Source organism: Ranitomeya imitator, chromosome 6 (genome assembly GCF_032444005.1).
Source record: "Ranitomeya imitator isolate aRanImi1 chromosome 6, aRanImi1.pri, whole genome shotgun sequence".
NCBI classification, from domain to species: domain Eukaryota; kingdom Metazoa; phylum Chordata; class Amphibia; order Anura; family Dendrobatidae; genus Ranitomeya; species Ranitomeya imitator.
The window spans coordinates 131728872-131749915 of NC_091287.1; the positions used below are offsets into that span (position 1 = coordinate 131728872).

General features: G+C 42.6%; 1 protein-coding gene across 1 annotated transcript in view; it reads left to right on the forward strand.

Annotated features, from left to right (window-relative positions):
• The window catches only part of ACAD11 (acyl-CoA dehydrogenase family member 11), a 147190-nt gene that overhangs the window by 74417 nt on the left and 51729 nt on the right, over positions 1-21044 (forward strand). The window contains exon 13 of the mRNA XM_069730107.1: positions 10830-10928. Within this exon, the coding sequence (XP_069586208.1) occupies positions 10830-10928 (99 nt within the window). The remainder of the gene's footprint in view (positions 1-10829; positions 10929-21044) is intronic.

Here is a 21044-nt window from a genome sequence, read left to right on the forward strand (position 1 = left end):
TTCCAGTCCAGTACATTGTGTATGTGTGTGTAAAAAAAAAAAAAAAAAAAAAAAAAAAAAATATATACATATATATATATATATATATATATACATATATATATATATATATATATATATATATATATATATATATATATATATATATATATATATATATATATATATATATATATATATATGTATATGTGAAGGCTTTGAATTAACACGTGGAATTATATAACAAAAAAAGTGTGGAACAACTGAAAATATGTCTTATATTGTAGGTTCTTCAAAGTAGCCACCTTTTGCTTTGATGACTGCTTTGCACACTCTTGGCATTCTCTTGATGAGCTTCAAGAGGTAGTCACCGGGAATGGTTTTCACTGCTCAGGTGTGCCCTGTCAGGTTTAATAAGTGGGATTTCTTGCCTTATAAATGGGGTTGGGACCATCAGTTGTGTTGAGCAGAAGTCTGGTGGATACACAGCTGATAGTCCTACTGAATAGACTGGTAAAATTTGTATTATGGAAAGAAAAAAGCAGCTAACTAAAGAAAAATGAGTGCCCATCAGTACTTTAAGAAATGAAGGTCAGTCAGTCTGAAAAATTGGGAAAACTTTGAAAATGTCCCCAAGTGCAGTGACAAAAACCATCAATCGCTATAAAGAAACTTGCTCACATGAGGACCGCCCCAGGAAAGGAAGACCAAGAGTCACCTCTGCTTCTGAGGATAAGTTTATCCGAGTTCTAGCAGCAGACACATCTCTACAACAACTGTTAAGAGGAGACTTTATGCAGCAGGCCTTCATGGTAAAATAGCTGCTAGGAAACCACTTCAAAGGACAGGCAACAAGCAGAAGAGACTTGTTTGGGCTAATGAACACAAGGAATGGACATTAGACCAGTGGAAATCTGTGCTTTGGTCTGATGAGTCCAAATTTGAGATCTTTGGTTCCAACCACCATGTCTTTGTGCGACAGCAGAAAAGGTGAACGGATGGACTCTACATGCCTGGTTCCCACCGTGAAGCATGGAGGAGGTGTGATGATGTTGGGGGTGCTTTGCTGGTGACCCTGTTAGGGATTTATTCAAAATTGAAGGCATACTGAACCAGCATGGCTACCACAGCATCTTGCATCGGCATGCTATTGTATCCGGTTTGCATTTAGTTGGACCATCATTTATTTTTCAACTGGACAATGACCCCAAACACACCTCCAGGCTGTGCAAGGGCTATTTGACCAAGAAGGAGAGTGATGGGGTGCTATGCCAGATGACCTGGCCTCCACAGTCACCAGACCTGAACCCAATCGAAATGGTTTGGGGTGAGCTGGACCGCAGAGTGAAGGCTAAAGGGCCAACAAGTGCTAAGCATCTCTGGGAACTCCTTCAAGATTGTTGGAAGACCATTCCCAGTGACTACCTCTTGAAGCTCATCAAGAGAATGCCAAGAACCTTTGAAGAACCTAGAATATAAGACATAATTTCAGTAGTTTCACACTTTTTTGTTAAGTATATAATTTCACATGTATTAATTCATAGTTTTGATGCCCTCAGTGTGAATGTACAATTGTCATAGTCCTGAAAATACAGAAAAATCTTTAAATGAGGTGTGTCCAAACTTTTGTTCTGTACTGTGCATGTGTGTGTATGTATATGTATGTATATATATATGTATGTGTGTATATATATATATATATATATGTATGTGTGTATATATATATATATATATATATATATATATATATATATATATATATATATATATATATATATATATATATATAATCTACTATATAAAGCTGAATGTGTGTATGTCCGCTGATTGGCATCTGCACCGTCGCAGCTACAGCCACAAAATTTTGCACAGTCACACGTCTGGACCCTGAGAGCGTCATAGGCTACGTTGTGAGGTGAAATATTAACCCCACGCTTTCCAATTCACCAAACAATTTTGCCCTTATCTACATAATGGGGAAAAAAGTGAAAGGAAAAGTGTTGGAGGCGTCGCAGCTACAGAAACAAAATTTTGCACAGTCACACGTCTAGACCCTGAGAGCGTCATAGGCTACGTTGTGAGGTGAAATTTTAACCCCGCGCGTTCCAATTCACCAAACAATTTTGCCCCTATCTACATAATGGGGAAAAAGTGAAAGGAAAAGTGTTGGAGGAGTCGCAGCTACAGCCACAAAATTTTGCACAGTCACACGTCTGGACCCCGAGAGCGTCATAGACTATGTTGTGAGGTGAAATATTAACCCCGCGCTTTCCAATTCACCAAACAATTTTGCCCCTATCTACATAATGGGGAAAAAGTGAAAGGAAAAGTGTTGGAAGCGTCGCAGCTACAGCAACAAAATTTTGCACAGTCACACGTCTGGACCCCGAGAGCGTCATAGGCTATGTTGTGAGGTGAAATTTTAACCCCGCGCTTTCCAATTCACCAAACAATTTTGCCCCTATCTACATAATGGGAAAAAATGAAAGGAAAAGTGTAGGAGGCAAATTGACAGCTGCCCGATGTGAACAAGGGGGACTTAAAGAATGAGAGCGATGGCGCCAAAGAGTATATACCGTACAGTTGCTAAGGTGGGGCCTCGCCATGGGATACTCACGACACACGGGGATATGAACACACACAAAATGCGCCACACACTACCACGTGCTTGAACACATATTACCCTCAGCACACATTTCACCACAAATACACCAACCTCGCCACATAAAATTCAAAACACAAAAGTCGCCACTCAAAACTCGCCACGCGCAGAACTCGCCACATGCAAAAACTAGGCTCTTGCAAAACTCGCCACAAGTGCAAAATTCTCCTCATGAAAAACTCGCCACACGCAAAACTTGCACACGCGGAAAAATTGCCACATGCACAAAAGTTGCAACACATGCAAAAGTTGCCTCACACAAAACTTGCACATACTCAAAAGGCACCACACATAATACTCGCAACGCGCAAAACTCGCCATGCGCAAAACTTGCTACACACAACTTGCTACACTAACCTGTCACATGTAACTCGACACACAAAAAGTTGCTACAAGCATGTTGCTACACAAAACTCATCTCACAAAAGTCGCTACATGCATGTCGCCACACGCAACTCAACACACACAACTTGACAAACGAAACTCGCCCTAAAACACACACAAGTCTGGTATTATCCTTCAAAAATAAAAATCTGATTAATAAGCAGACAAACTACAACAATTGCACCATATAGGAAATACGGCAGCTGTCAGTCACATGACCTGTCTATTATGTTTATGTGTGAGCTAATATATACTGCCAGGGGGAGGGCTTCCTGTTGGCTGGGGATTTATCAGGCTGCCAATTTATCTTACAAATACTGAGGTAAAAATACTGAGCAAATAACGTGTTAATGAGGTCTAATAAAGGAGATCACACAGGTATATACTGTATACAGGGGAGATGACACACAGATATATACTATATACAGGAGAGATAACACACATGTATATACTATATAGAGGAGGAGATGACATACAGGTACATACTATATACAGGAGGAAATGACACACAGGTATATACTATATACAGGAGCAGATTACCTACAGGTATATACTATATACAGGAGGAGATGACATACAGGTATATGCTATATATAGAAGATGACATACAGGTATATACTATATACAGGAGGAGATGACACACAGATATATACTATATACAGGGGAGATGACACACAGGTATATACTATATATAGGAGGAGATGACATACAGGTACATACTATATACAGGAGGAAATGACACACAGGTATATACTATATACAGGAGGAGATGACACACAGATATATACTATATACAGGGGAGATGACACACAGGTATATACTATATATAGAAGGAGATGACATACAGGTATATACTATATATAGGAGGAGATGACATACAGGTATATACTATATACAGGGGAGATGACACACAGCAGGTATATACTATATACAGGGGAGATGACATACAGGTATCTACTATATACAGGAGATGACATACAGGTGTATACTATATATAAGGGAGATGACAAACATGTATATACTGAGGTGAAAATGAGAGGTGTGAGGTGAAAATGAAAAGGTGTGAGTGCAAAATGAGAGGAGTGAGGGAAAATAGTGTAGTGATCGGAAAATGACAGATGTGAGGTCGAAATGACAAGTGTTAGGGGGGAATGAGAGGAGTGAGGGAGAAAATGAGAGGTGTGAGGGAGAAAATGAGAGCTGTGAGGGGAAAATGAGAGGCGTGATGGGAAAATAAGAAAAGTGACGTGCTATAACTAACCACAGATATTTACTATGCCCAGGCAACGCCGGGCTCTTCAACAATTTTGCCCCAATCTTCATAATGGAGAAAAAGTGAAAGGAAAAGTGTTGGAGGCAAATTGACAGCTGCCAGATGTGAACAAGGGGGACTTAAAGAGTGAGAGCGATGGCGCCAAAGAGTATATACCGTACAGTTGCTACGGTGGGGCCCCGACATGGGATACTCACCACACTCGGGGATATGAACACACACACAAAATGCGCCACACACTACCACGTGCTTGAACACATATACCACCCTCAGCACACATTTCACCACACATACACCAACCTCACCACATAAAAGTCGAAACAGAAAAGTCGCCGCTCAAAACTCGCCACATGCAAAACTAGGCTCACGCAAAACTCGCCACACGTGCAAAACTCACCTCATGGAAAACTCGCCACACACAAAACTTGCACACGCGGAAAAATTGCCACATGCACAAAAGTTGCAACACATGTAAAAGTTGCCTCACACAAAACTTGCACATACTCAAAACACACCACACATAAAACTCACCACATGCAAAACTCACCATGCGCAAAACTTGCTATACACAACTTGCTACACTAACCTGTCACATGCAACTCGACACACAAAAAGTTGCTACACACGTCGCCACACAAAACTCTTCTCACAAAAGTCGCTACATGCATGTCACCACATGCAACTCAACACACAAAACTTGACACATGAAACTAACCCTAAAACACACACAAGTCTGGTATCCTTTAAAAATAAAAATCTGATTAATAAGCAGACAAACTACAAGAGCAACAAATGTACAGTACAGGAAATACGGAAGCTGTCAGTCACACGACCTGTCTATTATGTGTATGTGTGAGCTTATATATACTGCTAGGGGGGAGGGCTTCCTGTTGGCTGGGGATTTATCAGGCTGCCAATTTAGCTTACAAATACTGACGTAAAAGTACTGACCAAATAACGAGTGAACGAGGTCTAATACAGGAGGAGATTACATACAGATATATACTATATACAGGAGAGATGACACACAGGTATATGCTATATACAGGAGGAGATGACACACACATATATACTATATACAGGGGAGATGACACACAGGTATATACTATATACAGGAGGAGATGACACACTGGTATATACTATATACAGGTAAGATTACATACAGGTACATACTATATACAAGGGAGATGACACACAATTATATGCTATATACAGGAGGAGATGACACACAGGTATTTACTATATACAGGAGGAGATGACACACAGGTATATACTATATACAGGGGAGATGACACACAGGTATATGCTATATACAGGGGAGATGACACACAGGTATATGCTATATACAGGGGGAGATGACACACAGGTATATACTATATACAGGAGGAGATGACACACAGGTACATATATATACAGAGGAGATGACACACGTATATACTATATACAGAAGCAGATGACACACAGGTATATACTCTATACAGGAGGAGATGACACACAGGTATATACTATATACAGGAGGAGATGACACACAGGTATATACTATATACAGGAGCAGATGACACACAGGTATATACTATATATAGGAGGAAATGACTTTCAGGTATATACTATATACAGGAGGAGATGACATACAGGTATATACTATATAAAAAAGGAGATGACACATAGGTATATAGAGGAGGAGATGAAATACAGTAGGTATATACTATATACAGGGGAGATGACATACAGGTATATACTATATACAGGAGATGACATACAGGTATATACTATAAATAGGAGGAGATGACATACAGGTATATAGTATATACCGAAGAGATGACATACAGGTATACACTATACACAGGAGGAGATGACACATAGGTATATACAATATACAGGAGGAGATGACATACAGCAAGTATATACTATTTACAGGGGAGATGAAATACAGATATATACTATATACAGGAGATGACATACAGGTGTATACTATATATAAGGGAGATGACAAACATGTATATACTGAGGGGAAAATGAGAGGTGTGAGGTGAAAATGAAAAGGTGTGAGTGCAAAATGAGAGGAGTGAGGGAAAATAGTGGAGTGATCAGAAAATAACAGATGTGAGGTCGAAATGATAAGTGTTAGGGGGATGAGAGGAGTGAGGGGGAAAATGAGAGGTGTAAGGGAGAAAATGAGAGATGTGAGGGGGAAAATGAGAGGCGTGATGGGAAAATAAGAGAAGTGAGGTGCTATAACTAACAACAGATATTTACCATGCCCAGGCAACGCCGGGCTCTTCAGCTAGTCTACTATATAAAGCTGAATGTGTGTATGTGTGTGTGTATGTCCGGGATTGGCATTTGCACCGTCGCAGCTACAGCCACAAAATTTTGCACAGTCACACGTCTGGACCCCGAGAGCGTCATAGGCTACGTTGTGAGGTGAAATTTTAAGCCCGCGCTTTCCAATTCACCAAACCATTTTTCCCCTATCTACATAATGGGGAAAAAGTGAAATGAAAAGTGTTGGAAGCGTCGCAGCTACAGCAACAAAATTTTGCACAGTCACACGTCTGGACCCTGAGAGCATCATAGGCTACGTTGTGAGGTGAAATTTTAACCCCGCGCTTTCCAATTCACCAAACCATTTTTCCCCTATCTACATAATGGGGAAAAAAGTGAAAGGAAAAGTGTTGGAAGCGTCGCAGCTACAGCAACAAAATTTTGCACAGTCACACGTCTGGACCCTGAGAGCATCATAGGCTACGTTGTGAGGTGAAATTTTAACCCCGTGCTTTCCAATTCACCAAACCATTTTTCCCCTATCTACATAATGGGGAAAAAGTGAAATGAAAAGTGTTGGCGGCGTCGCAGCTACAGCCACAAAATTTTGCACAGTCACACGTCTGGACCCCGAGAGCGTCATAGGCTATGTTGTGAGGTGAAATTTTAACTCCGCGCTTTCCAATTCACCAAACTATTTTTCCCCTATCTACATAATGGGGAAAAGTGAAAGGAAAAGTGTAGGAGGCAAATTGACAGCTGCCAGATGTGAACAAGGGGGACTTAAAGAATGAGAGCGATGGCACCAAAGAGTATATACCGTACAGTTGCTAAGGTGGGGACCCGACATGAGATACTCACCACACACGGGGATATGAACACACACACAAAATGCGCCACACACTACCATGTGCTTGAACACATATACCACCCTCAGCACACATTTCACCACACATACACCAACCTCGCCACATAAAAGTCGAAACACAAAAGTCGCCGCTCAAAACTCACCACACGCAAAACTCGCCACATGCAAAAACTAGGCTCATGCAAAACTTGCCACAAGTGCAAAACTCACCTCATGGAAAACTCGCCACACGCAAAACTTGCACACGCGGAAAAATTGCCACATGCACAAAATTTGCAACACATGCAAAAGTTGCCTCACACAAAACTTGCACATACTCAAAAGGCACCAGACATAAAACTCACCACGCGCAAAACTCGCCATGCGCAAAACTTGCTGCACACAACTTGCTACACTATCCTGTCACATGCAACTCGACACACAAAAAGTTGCTACACGCATGTTGCCACACAAAACTCCTCTCACAAAAGTCGCTACATGCATGTCGCCACACACAACTCAACACACACAACTTGACAAACAAAACTTGCCCTAAAACACACACAAGTCTGGTATTAGCCTTCAAAAATAAAAATCTGATTAATAAGCAGACAAACTACAAGAGCAACAAATGTACCATATAGGAAATACGGCAGCTGTCAGTCACATGACCTGTCTATTATGTGTATGTGTGAGCTAATATATACTGCCAGGGGGGAGGGCTTCCTGTTGGCTGGGGATCAGGCTGCCAATTTATCTTACAAATACTGAGGTAAAAATACTGAGCAAATAACGTGTGAACGAGGTCTAATACAGGAGATCACACAGGTATATACTATATACAGGGGAGATGACACACAGATATATACTATATACAGGAGAGATAACACACAGGTATATACTATTTAGAGGAGGAGATGACATACAGGTACATACTATATACAGGAGGAGATGACATACAGGTATATACTATATACAGGAGGAGATGACACACAGGTATATACTATATACAGGAGCAGATTACCTACAGGTATATACTATATACAGGAGGAGATGACATACAGGTATATGCTATATATAGAAGATGACATACAGGTATATACAGGAGGAGATGACACACAGATATATAGTATATATAGGGGAGATGACACACAGGTATATACTATATACAGGAGGAGATGACATACATGTATATACTATATATAGAAGGAGATGACATACAGGTATATACTATATATAGGAGGAGATGACATACAGGTATATACTATATATAGGAGGAGATGACATACAGGTATATACTATATATAGGAGGAGATGACATACAGGTATATACTATATATAGGAGGAGATGACATACAGGTATATACTATATACAGGGGAGATGACATACAGGTGTATACTATATATAAGGGAGATGACAAACATGTATACACTGAGGTGAAAATGAGAGGTGTGAGGTGAAAATGAAAAGGTGTGAGTGCAAAATGAGAGGAGTGAGGGAAAATAGTGTAGTGATCGGAAAATGACAGATGTGAGGTCGAAATGACAAGTGTTAGGCGGGAATGAGAGGAGTGAGGGAGAAAATGAGAGGTGTGAGGGAAAAAATGTCAGATGTGAGGGGGAAAATTAAAGATGTGATTGGGAAAATGAGAGGCGTGATGGGAAAATAAGAGAAGTGACGTGCTATAACTAACCACAGATATTTACTATGCCCAGGCAACGCCGGGCTCTTCAGCTAGTATATATATATATATATATATATATATATATATATATATATATACACATGCATATTTGATATATACTGCTGGAGTTCCTCGTTTCTACTCGTGGTTGCTTGTTTGACTTGCTGCAGGTTTGTGCACGTCTATTAAAGGCAGGTCGTTCGTATAAAACCTTATTAGCAAAAGTATCCCTGTAAACCCTTGGCAAGTATGGAAAAAAGGCCCAATTTCAGTAATTGTCTTGTGTTCTTCATTGAAGTTGTTATGCACTAAATTCATCAAATTGCCACATACGGGTCATGAATTTTGCAGAGTAAATTTTTTTTTTATTATTTAATGCAAAAAACTTTAGAACTGCGCAAATATTTCTAGAGTACATGAAACCACTTGAGGGATACATTCCTAACACACTTTTGTCACTGAAAATCGCAAATGATGAATTGAGCAAAAATATATGGAAAATGTTAAGCTCTGTCTACAGTGGCAAGCTAAAAAAAAACAAAAAACTGCAAGCACACATACACATGCAATTATAAATATTGCCCATATGATAGTGTCTGATATTTATCTGGAGGTGTGAGTCGATGTGCATTTTGGTTAAGACAAGGAGCAATGCTTCATCAAGGTGTTGTTTGTTTTTTGGGTGGCACAGTATGGCTGACTCTGGTGGAGGGCTTTTTTGGGGGGCTTACACTTAAAGAACCACTCCCATAAAATCTTTATCCTATTAATATAGTGCAGTCATCATATTATATAGCACTGTGTACTTATAATTGCTCATTTTGCCTTTCTGCCCAGCAAATTCTTCTGTTTTCCATTATGTCAGGAGTTGAGGAGGAGAATGCTAAATGCAGGGACAATTGAGTTACTGTTTCTACTTAGAGCAGAGAAAATGGAAGAATTAGCTGGGTAGAGAGGCAAAATGAGCAATTGTAAGTGCGCAGTGCTATATAATTTGATGGCTGCAATATAACAGGCGGATAAAAACTTTGATGGGAGGAGTGCTTCTTTAAGTAGCCCATTATAACACACTTCCTAATCCATAACCGACATCACGGCTATTGCACTCCGTCTATTTGCCATATTAAATTAATTATGGCACACATTTGGAGATTGGCATGTAACTCTGCCTACTCTACAACGTTATGTGAACTGTGTAAGGGCACTTGCTGCCTTTTGTGTTGAAATGGGCAGATGATGTCCATCTAACAGTATGGACTATAGTATCTCACATACATTTGCATTTTCCACCATTTTGATTGATCTAGTTTTGCATTCAATAGTAATATGCTGGAAATACATCTCGCTCGAATCTAGATGGTATATAGGAATGTACTGATGCAGAGTACTGATGTATGTCTGATGTTTCTTTATATATTCATCTGACAGCCTCTTCGAAATATAGTAAGGGCCTGATCCCCTCTTCCTAAATGCTTGTGTCCTTTTTGTTTTGCGGTCATTTAGCAATAATCAGGATAAGGTGAATGGGAACAAGTAGTGGCATATAGAAAGCACATTCCGTCTATGGACACTGAGAAAATTACTGCAATAAATTGTAGTGTATTTTTTAAACCATTGATCAGTGTGGCGTTGGACATAAAGGTTTTGTTTAGAACATGATCAAATATTGTTTGTATTTGTGAACAGTTATTGTATTTAGCACAGAATGACCATCATTACATGTTCCATTTCCAGAGCCTGACGTAGCTTCCAGTGACGCCACCAACATGGAGTGCACCATCAAAAGAGATGGTGACAGCTACCTAGTCAATGGAAAGAAGTGGTGGAGCAGTGGTGAGTAGAACCTATTTTTATTTTTTTTAAAAGCCATGCAGAATTGGATATGTGTAGAATGATGTGGTGTAAAGGAATTTATTGCCATGATTATGCTTCCAAATCTGAATGCCATATAAAATACAGACACAGATTTTGTTGGAACAAGGGTATCTTACTGGGCTTCTTGCCATATTTTGATACAGCAGAGAATTTAATCTTCTACTGCTCAAAGTCCTCTCAAGGATCAGTCCTGTTTAACCCTGCCTACACGATTGATTGCCATGTCTATGCACTGTGCAGATAGAAAACTGTCAATCAGCGGTGCATGGCGAGGACAATCCAAACTCATGAGCTGAGAGGACTAGTAGGAGCTGCAAGCAGATAAATCGGTGATTTATCAAAGCTTCAGCAAAAAGCCCAGTAAGTGACATGGCATTAGAATCCAGGCTCTGTCCCTATTTCTGCTGCTCTCAGATGCATCAGCAACAACCTGGCGACAAATTCTCTTCAAACTCCCTTTATAGAAGCTTGTATTTGTTTGATTGAACTGTCTGTTATTTTATACAGTGGTATATATGTAAATCTGGTTATGTCTTCATGAGAAGATTGCATAATAGAAGTTTCAGACAATAGAGCAACATAATAAAGGTAAATGTCTTGTGAAACTCCCTTTAACCCCTTCTTAATCGATTCAGGGCTCCAATTAAAATAAAAACAATGTTTACTCATCTCCCCCAGCGGTGCAATTCCTGCGATGTCTGCAGTGCGGTTCCAGCGGGTGACATGACATAGGCTAGCACGGACAAGTGACAAAGCACTCGGCGGCTGCTGGTTGACTGCAGCCGTTACTCTACTGTCAGATCGGATTGCCACCTTGATGAGATGCATACAATCCGCTGATTGTTTACTCATATGTCTGCTGAAGCCAATGTCACGTCCTAGGCCGGGGACAGCAGACATTGTTGTAACATCGCCACTGCATGGGGTGAGTATACATGGTTTTTATTTTAATTGGGGTCCTGAATTGACTAAGGTGGAGTTGTCCAGTAGTGTACAACCCCTTTTGAATTAGCCTGCTCTTTGAAATATTAAGTTCTTTATCCTGAAGGTTCACAGCTAATATCACTCCCCATGGTCACTTTCAAGTGTATTTGCTTTGTGTTTGTTCCTGAGGATGAGGACATGTCTGCACACCCATCCTCTCCACCAGATTTTTTTTCCTAATTTGAAAACCGGATAGAACACGCTAGATATTTATCATCCTGTTATCAGCAGTCAAAATTCTTGAGATTAAGTCTTGGGGTCATCACGCCCTCTAATAAACTCCATTTCACAAATAGTAAGTTTCTTATCTACCATTTGCAAAATTACAATGTTACATATGGCTGGAAGTTGGACTTTTCAACAGCCAAAGAACCAAAAGGTGAATGTCCGCATCCTGTATGGTAATCAATTCAAGAATATAAAGTGATCCTTGGTGCTTACTGTACTGTACATTCTACAAACACAGGCTGCTGTTAGGTCCTATGTGTCTGACGAGGTATCTGATATTGTAGGATTGGCTATTGCATGCCAAGATAACTAAGGCATGCTCCCTACAAGAAATACATATGTTCTCATATGTTCTGGCTCTATAACCCTTACCTGCTGATGTGTAGATGACGAGAGTGATGAAGATTTCCTTTCGGGATTTGTGTTGTAAATGTTGAGGCTTTCCCTTGTTTTATTATTTCCCATGTTTGACTTTCCTTAAATACTTCCTGACGCGTACTGTAAACTTTAAATGCAATTATATGATGTCCAACTAGGATCTCCATTCCTGTTATAAATCTTCTCTTTTTAGCTTTCCCCAGAGATAGAAGCTACAGGAAAATATTTAGTTTTACAGGCACGCTGATGATATCTGTCCTGTGTGTGCACACGCTTCTCTGTAAGGGACAGAAGTCAAGTATGTACAGAACTCCCATTGTCTGCCTTACCCACTAACTTCAGTTTGCAATTGATTTTTTTTTTCTTTTTTAGTCTAGTTAGTCTCAAAATAGAGTGCCACCAGTCTTGAGGCAGAGTTCACTGGACTAAGATGAGCCAAAGATGAGCTTGGTGCATCTTTTACCTGGCGGTAACTAGAGACAAAAATATATCGCAGTCAAGAATTTTTCCAGTTTACACCCGTTACTACATTTTGGAAAATACTGTATTTAATTTAGAAAATTATCTACTATCAAGTAAGATGACTATCAGCTCTAGCTCTCTACATTTACGATGTGTGGCTTTTAAATGGGGTTTTCCCATGAAAATAAACACACCCTATTTAACAGAGCTTTGAAAATTTTTACACATTTATTTAACATTTTTGTAAATTTATATTTTTCTATTCGCCACGACAGCACCCACTAGAGAGAGGGGATCCGCCCCTAGGAACAGGAAACCTACAGAGAGATAAAAGGGGCGGCCCCCCCTCGCTCCTCAGTTGGTTTCCTGTTCCCAAGGAGGGAACCCTCAGAGAGAATCTCTGCAGCTAAGAAGAGGAAAAGCTCGCCTGGAACACAGCCTGTACGTCTCTGCTGAGCGACAGGGGCCCCAGAGCGAGCATCAGAGACGGGGGTTCCTGTTGGTTCCCCCCTCATCTGGATACATCAGCATGCCGGGATCACAACAGTCTCCCTGTTGGGAGACCGTTGGTTTTTGCTCCACCGCCTAAAGAATCCCCGTCAGCACACCAAGTAAGTGTCGCTATGGAAAGCGCTTACCCTCCGGCCACAGTGGGGCATGAACGGCCGCGGTAGCAGGAGCTTCTCTTCCTCTGCAGAGAAGGAAGACGCGCGAGCGCATGCAGGCGCTGTATGGTCGGCGTACCCGGATGTAAAGAGCAACTTCCGGGTATGCGGGGTCAGCTGAGCATGCTGGCGTGGACGCCTTGGCGCTCAACAGCGGTGGAGAGGACCAATAAAGTTGGTCAGGTAAAAAAAAAAAAAAAGGGGGGAGGAAACATGGGGGCGTGTATCCATTGTAAGAACGGCTCTATATAAGGCTGAAGACACATGGCACTGTGCGCACCATGTCGTCTCAGGAAGATATTGAGCGCCCACTGGAGGTTGTAATCCTGCCTAGTGGTGATGCTAATAAGAAAATCAGCGGACACTCAAAAATGAGTGATTCCACGGATAAATCAGGGAAAAAATCGTCCCGTTCCAAACCCCAGGCCGACCAGACAACTCTGCAGCCGGCTAAGCGGACTTCAAAATCTAAACATAAGCAGTGTAAGATATGTAATGAGCCCCTACCTGACTCATATATTAAGGAGCTATGTCAACATTGCATTGATAACACTTTACAGCAGGAGAGTTCGGTCAGGATGAATGACATACGTCTCATGATCCGGGAAGAGCTTCAGTCCTTGAGGGGTAGTCCGGCGGTTAATATGGAAAGGAGAAGTAGAAGGACTCTTTCACCTATAGCCGACACATCAGCAGAAAGTGGAGAGGTGGACTCAGACATCTCTCAGAGATTGGATTCCTCGGAGGAGGAAGATTGTCTGTTTTCCTACAGACAATGTAAATAATTTGGTTAAAGCTGTAAGAGGAACAATGGGGGTGTCAGAGTCTAAAGATCCCCAGACACCACAGGACATCATGTTCGCAGGTTTATCGCAGCGAAAGGGCCAAGTATTCCCTGTGAATCAGGCCATTAAAGACCTTGTTAAAAAAGAATGGGCTAAAGGACAGAAGGGCTTTGTACCGGTATCATGTAAGAGGCGGTACCCCTTTGATGATGAGGACTTGGCAGTTTGGTCTAAAATTCCTAAAGTGGATGCGGCTGTAGCATCAACTTCTCGCCGATCCTCCTTACCCGTAGAGGATGCGGGCTCCTTGCCGGACCCCATGGATAGAAAATCAGACGCTCTGCTTAAGAGGTCATGGGAAGCTTGTGTCACGGCATTTAAACCGGCGATCTCAGCCACGTCCACTAGTAGATCTATGCTGGTCTGGCTGGAACAGTTGGACCAAAATATTAAGAGTGGTGTATCTAGAGAGAAACTACGTGCCTCTATTCCTTTGATTAAGGGGGCGGCAGCCTTCATTTCTGATGCCTCTATAGACTCTCTCCGCCTAGCAGCCAGAACAGCCAGCCTTACTAATACGGCACGGCGCGCTTTATGGTTAAAGAATTGGAAAGGGGATGCCCAGTCCAGGGCTAAATTGTGTACTATACCCTGCCAGGGTGAGTACCTCTTTGGAACGGTCTTAGACGAAATTCTCACTAAGGCAGGTGAAAGGAAGAAGGGGTTCCCTAATCCCTTTATTCCTTCTTACAGAAGGGCGTTCAAGAAGCCACCATTCGGAAGGAAAGGAGGCTTCAGGGACCGATGGAATAACAAGGATTTCAAACAAAGAGGAAATTTGTTCAATAAGCGCCCCTTCAAGCCAGCAGATAAATTCCGCTGATTATATTTCACCGGTGGGAGGAAGACTAAAACAATTTAGTAAGCAGTGGAAAGACATAACGGTTAATCCATGGGCCATTGATTTAATATCTTCAGGCCTCACATTAGACTTTATTAGAAGACCTCCGGACTCCTTCCTACTTACCACCTTAAGATCCAGGCCTCAACAAGAGGCACTTGAAACCGAAGTTAAATCCCTCTTACTCAAACAAGTGCTGGTAGAGGTTCCATCTTCCCAGATAGGGAGGGGATTTTACTCTCCCTTATTTCTGATTAGTAAGCCTGATGGCTCTTTCAGAACTATAATTAACTTGAGAAAACTGAACTCCTTTATAAGACCCAAAACATTTAAAATGGAATCCATACGTTCGGCCATAAAAAATCTATTTCCAAACTGTTACATGGTAGTATTGGATCTTAAAGATGCTTATTACCATATTCCTATACACCATTTACATCAGCAATTTCTTCGGGTAGCAGTTTGTATAGAAGGGCAAATTCGTCATCTACAATACCGGGCAATGCCCTTCGGTTTATCTATGGCCCCAAGGGTTTTTACCAAATTGCTACTGGAAGTAATGTCCTTTTTACGGGTAAAAGATACCTTGGTCATTCCGTATTTGGATGACCTATTGATTGTAGGTAAGAACTCCCTACAGTGTGAGCAGAGGTTACAGGAGGTAGTGTCATCCTTACAAAACCTGGGCTGGCTGGTTAATTGGGAAAAATCTAGACTCCAGCCAGTAACGTGTCAGAAATTCCTTGGGCTCCTTCTAGATTCAGTTGACCAGATTTGCAAGCTTCCTGAGGATAAGAAAACTTCCATATTCGATAAAGTGTCCTTAGCGATCAGAAAGCGTAGTATGTCATTAAGGAATGTCATGTCACTACTAGGTTCTTTAACATCGTGCATTCCTGCGGTCCAGTGGGCGCAGTTCCATACTAGACATCTACAAAAATTTGTATTGGATGAGGATATTAAAAATAGAGGATGTCTGGATAGAACAGTTTTCCTAACGTCAGAAGTAGTACACTCCCTTATGTGGTGGTTGAATCGGAAAAATCTTTCGAGAGGGGTTCTATGGGTAATCACCCCTTCTAGTATAGTGACCACAGACGCTAGTCCTGAAGGCTGGGGGGCACATTTTCAGGATCAATGGGTCCAGGGTCTTTGGTCCAGTTCAGAACTTAATAATTCCTCAAATGTCAAAGAGTTGAGGGCTATATACTACTCCCTACTTCACTTTCTTCCTCAGCTCAGCGGCTCACACACAAGAGTATTCTCCGACAACACCACTGCGGTGGCGTATCTGAACCATCAAGGAGGTACAAGGTCGGACAAACTCAGAGAAGTGGCTTCAGACATCATGGAGTTGGCCGAAGGTCATCTGCTATCCTTGTCAGCAGTGCACATCAGGGGCATAGACAATCTTCATGCCGATTTCCTCAGCCGTCACACTCTTCATCAGGGAGAATGGATGCTGAACAGGAAGATTTTCAGATTAATAACAGCTCGATGGGGTGTTCCTCAAATAGACTTGTTTTCCACAAGAGCCAACCGTCAGGTCAGGAGGTTTGCCTCTCTATGCAGGGAGGACAAGCCGGACATACTCGATGCCCTCCAGGTACCATGGACATTCGACCTGGCCTATGCTTTCCCCCCATGGAATCTATTACCTATAGTAATAAGAAAAATAAGGGAGGAAGGCGCAAGAGTTCGGTTAATAGCCCCATTCTGGCCCAAAAGGCCATGGTTCTCATGGCTGAGGGCGATGTCAGTGTCAGACCCGTGGATTCTGCCTCAGTCCAAGGACTTGCTCTCTCAGGGACCATTCCTTCATCCTCAGGCAAAGGGCATGAACCTGACTGCCTGGAGTTTGAGAGGCAGTTACTAAGTATAAGGGGGTTTTCTAGTGGGTTAATTAACACTCTTATGAAGAGTAGAAAACCTTCAACTACTAGAATTTATGTTAGAATTTGGAGAAAATTTCTTCAATTCCATACTGCACAACTTTCATCTGAGGTTCCTATATTTCCAGTGTTGGAATTTCTACAAAGAGGTTTGGAATTAGGACTCTCCGTAAGCACTCTGAAGGTCCAGGTTTCAGCTTTAGGAGCTCTTTTTAATTATGATGTTGCGGGTAATAGGTGGATATCCCGATTCATATCTGCCTGTGAGCGTTCAAGACCAATTAGCATACCGCAGGTGCCTCAGTGGGATTTATCCATAGTCCTGGAAGCATTGACACAGCCACCGTTTGAGCCTCTCCATACAGCCTCACTAAAAAATATTTCTTTGAAAACGGTATTGTTAGTGGCATTAGTTTCTGCTAGAAGAGTGAGTGATCTCCAGGCATTATCTATAGATCCTCCCTTTTTATCTGTAACATCAGATAGGATAATTTTGAAAACAGACCCTTGTTATCTTCCTAAAGTAGCCACTACTTTTCATAGAACCCAGGAGATCTTGTTACCTACCTTTTATGAGAACCACTCAACTCCAGAAGAAGTAAAACTTCATACTCTAGATGTAAAAAGAATTGTGCTAGCCTATTTAGAGAGAACCAGGGACTGGAGGAAGAGTAGGGCTCTCTTTGTGTCTTTCCAGGGTAAAACCAAAGGTACCAGAGTGACAAAGAACACATTATCTCGCTGGATCAGAGAGGCCATAATCCTGGCGTATAAAGCTGGAGATAGAGATCCTCCAATGCATATAGGAGCACACTCTACAAGAGCCTTGTCGACTTCCTGGGCAGAAAGGGCGAATGTGCCAATAGACCTTATATGTAAGGCTGCAACTTGGTCTTCACCTAATACCTTCTATAAACATTATAGATTAGATCTATCCTCTGCTTCTGATCTGACTTTTGGGGTATCGGTCCTTGACTCAGTAAACCCACCCAGTCTATAGTCTCTGAAATTCTCTCTAGTGGGTGCTGTCGTGGCGAATAGAAAATACCGGATTACGTACCGGTAATGCTCTTTTATAGAGCCCACGACAGCACCCTTTCACATCCCTCCCTTTTCTGTATATAGTCGCACGTGGTGCTTCTTTGGTGAGGTGTAAATATTAGAAGAAAGTAGCATAAGGTTGTAAATATGTATATATATATATGGATATACCTGAACCTGTTAACTAAAACCTGGCGGCGGTTCCTCCTATTCTCTGTAAAACAACTGAGGAGCGAGGGGGGGCCGCCCCTTTTATCTCTCTGTAGGTTTCCTGTTCCTAGGGGCGGATCCCCTCTCTCTAGTGGGTGCTGTCGTGGGCTCTATAAAAGAGCATTACCGGTACGTAATCCGGTATTTTACACAATTATTCCATAATTTTCTTCTTAGAGGCTGCTAAAAATATATAGTTGGTCCAGTAGCAGGAGTCTCCTGCCCTTGTCGAGCATGTGCGATGGTTTTTCAGTAGGAAATGGGTTATGTACAGAGACTGTGAAGCGCCCATTACCCACTGTGAGCCGCGATCATCGCACTGCTCAGAGGAAATCGGCATGTTCTTATGAGACATCCCTGAAAATGGAGACTCACAGCTTCTTCTGTGATGTAGACTGCTGGCCTGCACTGTCCAACCAGATCACTGTATAGAAAGTTATGCTGCGCGTGCTCGAGTCACACATCAGCTGTCAGTCATGGAAGAAGCGCTCAATATCCGTTCTCAGCAAAACTGCAGACAGCTGTACAGAACGTTATCTGCTCTGACAGCAAAGCGGACCCATCGTATGAGATGGACATGCGGAGCTGAGGTGGAAGGATATTGATTATGCTGTTATTTATTAACTGCACAGAATTGTATATGCAGCAAAAAAGCCAACTATGCCAAGATGTGGAGCCCATAAGCCCTATTCAGGACTGTAATGTTTACTTATGGGGGTTGGCTCTTTTAAATCATTTTTTTTATTACTTTAAAATATTTGGAATTAATCTGTCAGCAGTAAATGGAACAGTGATTACTTTATATCGGCCTCTATTTTAATGACTTTTATCAGTGCATCACTAAATATTTGAAAAGATTGTGAATTGCTGTGGTAATATATATTTCTTCTGTTTCTTGTGAAATCAAAAGACCTGAAATGTATTATACAAGCCAAAACAAAGCAGGGTAAACAAGGCAGAAGAATGGATTAAATAAAAATGTTTCTTCATGATACACCAGTGATCTAAAAGCTTGCTCTACAGCTTCGTGATTGGCTGCAGTGCTCTTGAGCGCTGCAGGAAATTGTGCTCCGTAGCTCGGCTGATGTAGCCCAGTGATGGTCTTCTGCCATGATGTTGTAACGCTCGCGCCGAGACTGGTTGGCGCGGGCGCCTGGGGGTGTGGCCCCACTGGACCACAGACCGAACTTCCCTGCAAGGGGCGTAACTAAGTAGCTTCCTAGCTGTTCGCCAGAGCCTCTGATGGTGAGTTCAGACTTGTGCAATAGGAAGCTACCAGGTACCACTCCAGGGTGGAGTCGGACTGTGGATGCTGATCCCACCGGGGACAAGACACGGGCAGGCAGGCACCGCTGTGACACTGGCTGACAGACGGGTATGGCAGAGGCCCTGATGGGTATGGCAGAGGCCCTGATGGGTATGGCAGAGGCCCTGATGGGTATGGCAGAGGCCCTGATGGGTATGGCAGAGGCCCTGATGGGTATGGCAGAGGCCCTGATGGGTATGGCAGAGGCCCTGATGGGCGGACTGGCTTGACGGATATACAGGCAGGCAGACGGGCGCAGCTGGCACTCAGGCAGACAGGCGGACACGGCTGGCACTGGCAGACAGGACTGATACTCTTGTAGGAACTGGTATTCAGATGGATGTGTGGAAACAGGTAAGAACCTGTTCAGACTGGAGAATATAAAGGAACAGGTAGAGACCTGTAGGGAAAGTTTCAGAATAAAGATAGAGCAAGAGTGGAAGCAAAGCTGAATCGCAGGAGGCTGGGTACGAGTAGAAGGTGGAGCTAAGAGAAGAGAAGGAGAAGACAGAGCTATGAGCAGAGAAGGAGAAGGCAGAGCAGAGAGTAGAGAAGAAGGCAGAGCCAAGGACGGAGCCGCAGGAGGTGGAGCCAAGAGCGGAGATGCTGGAGGCGGAGCCAAGAGCGGAGATGCTGGAGGCGGAGCCAAGAGCGGAGATGCTGGAGGCGGAGCTAAGAGCGGAGACGCTGGAGGCTGAGCCAAGAGCGGAACCGCAGGAGGTAACGCCAAGAGCTAAAGACGTAGAACCGCAAGGAGCGGTGCCAGGTGGAACCGCAAGGAGCGGAGCCGCAGAGCAAAGCCACAGAGTGCGGAGCAAGGTCTGAGTGCAGAGCTAAGAGCAAAGCCACAGAGTGTAAAGCAAGGTCAGAGTGCAGAGCAAAGTTACAGAGATCAGAGCTGAGAGAAAAGCTGAGAGACACAGAACCACAGGTTGTGGTAGAACTGAGCAGAGAGAAGCAGAGCCACAGACAGTGGCGAACAGAGCAGAAAGATAAGGCAGAGGTACACACAGCAGAGTGGGAAATGACTAATGACAAAGAAGGAGCAGGGACAGACATAGACCAGAGTACAGACAGGAACAGACACGGATACACAAACAGAACACAGATGAAGGCCTGCAGTAGTGCAGCCCTCTGAGACAGGAAACACACGACCTGGCAGCTCAGTAGCAAATGCTAACTGAGGGGAATAGTTTGCTCAGGCATCCTCCAATGGGTGAGG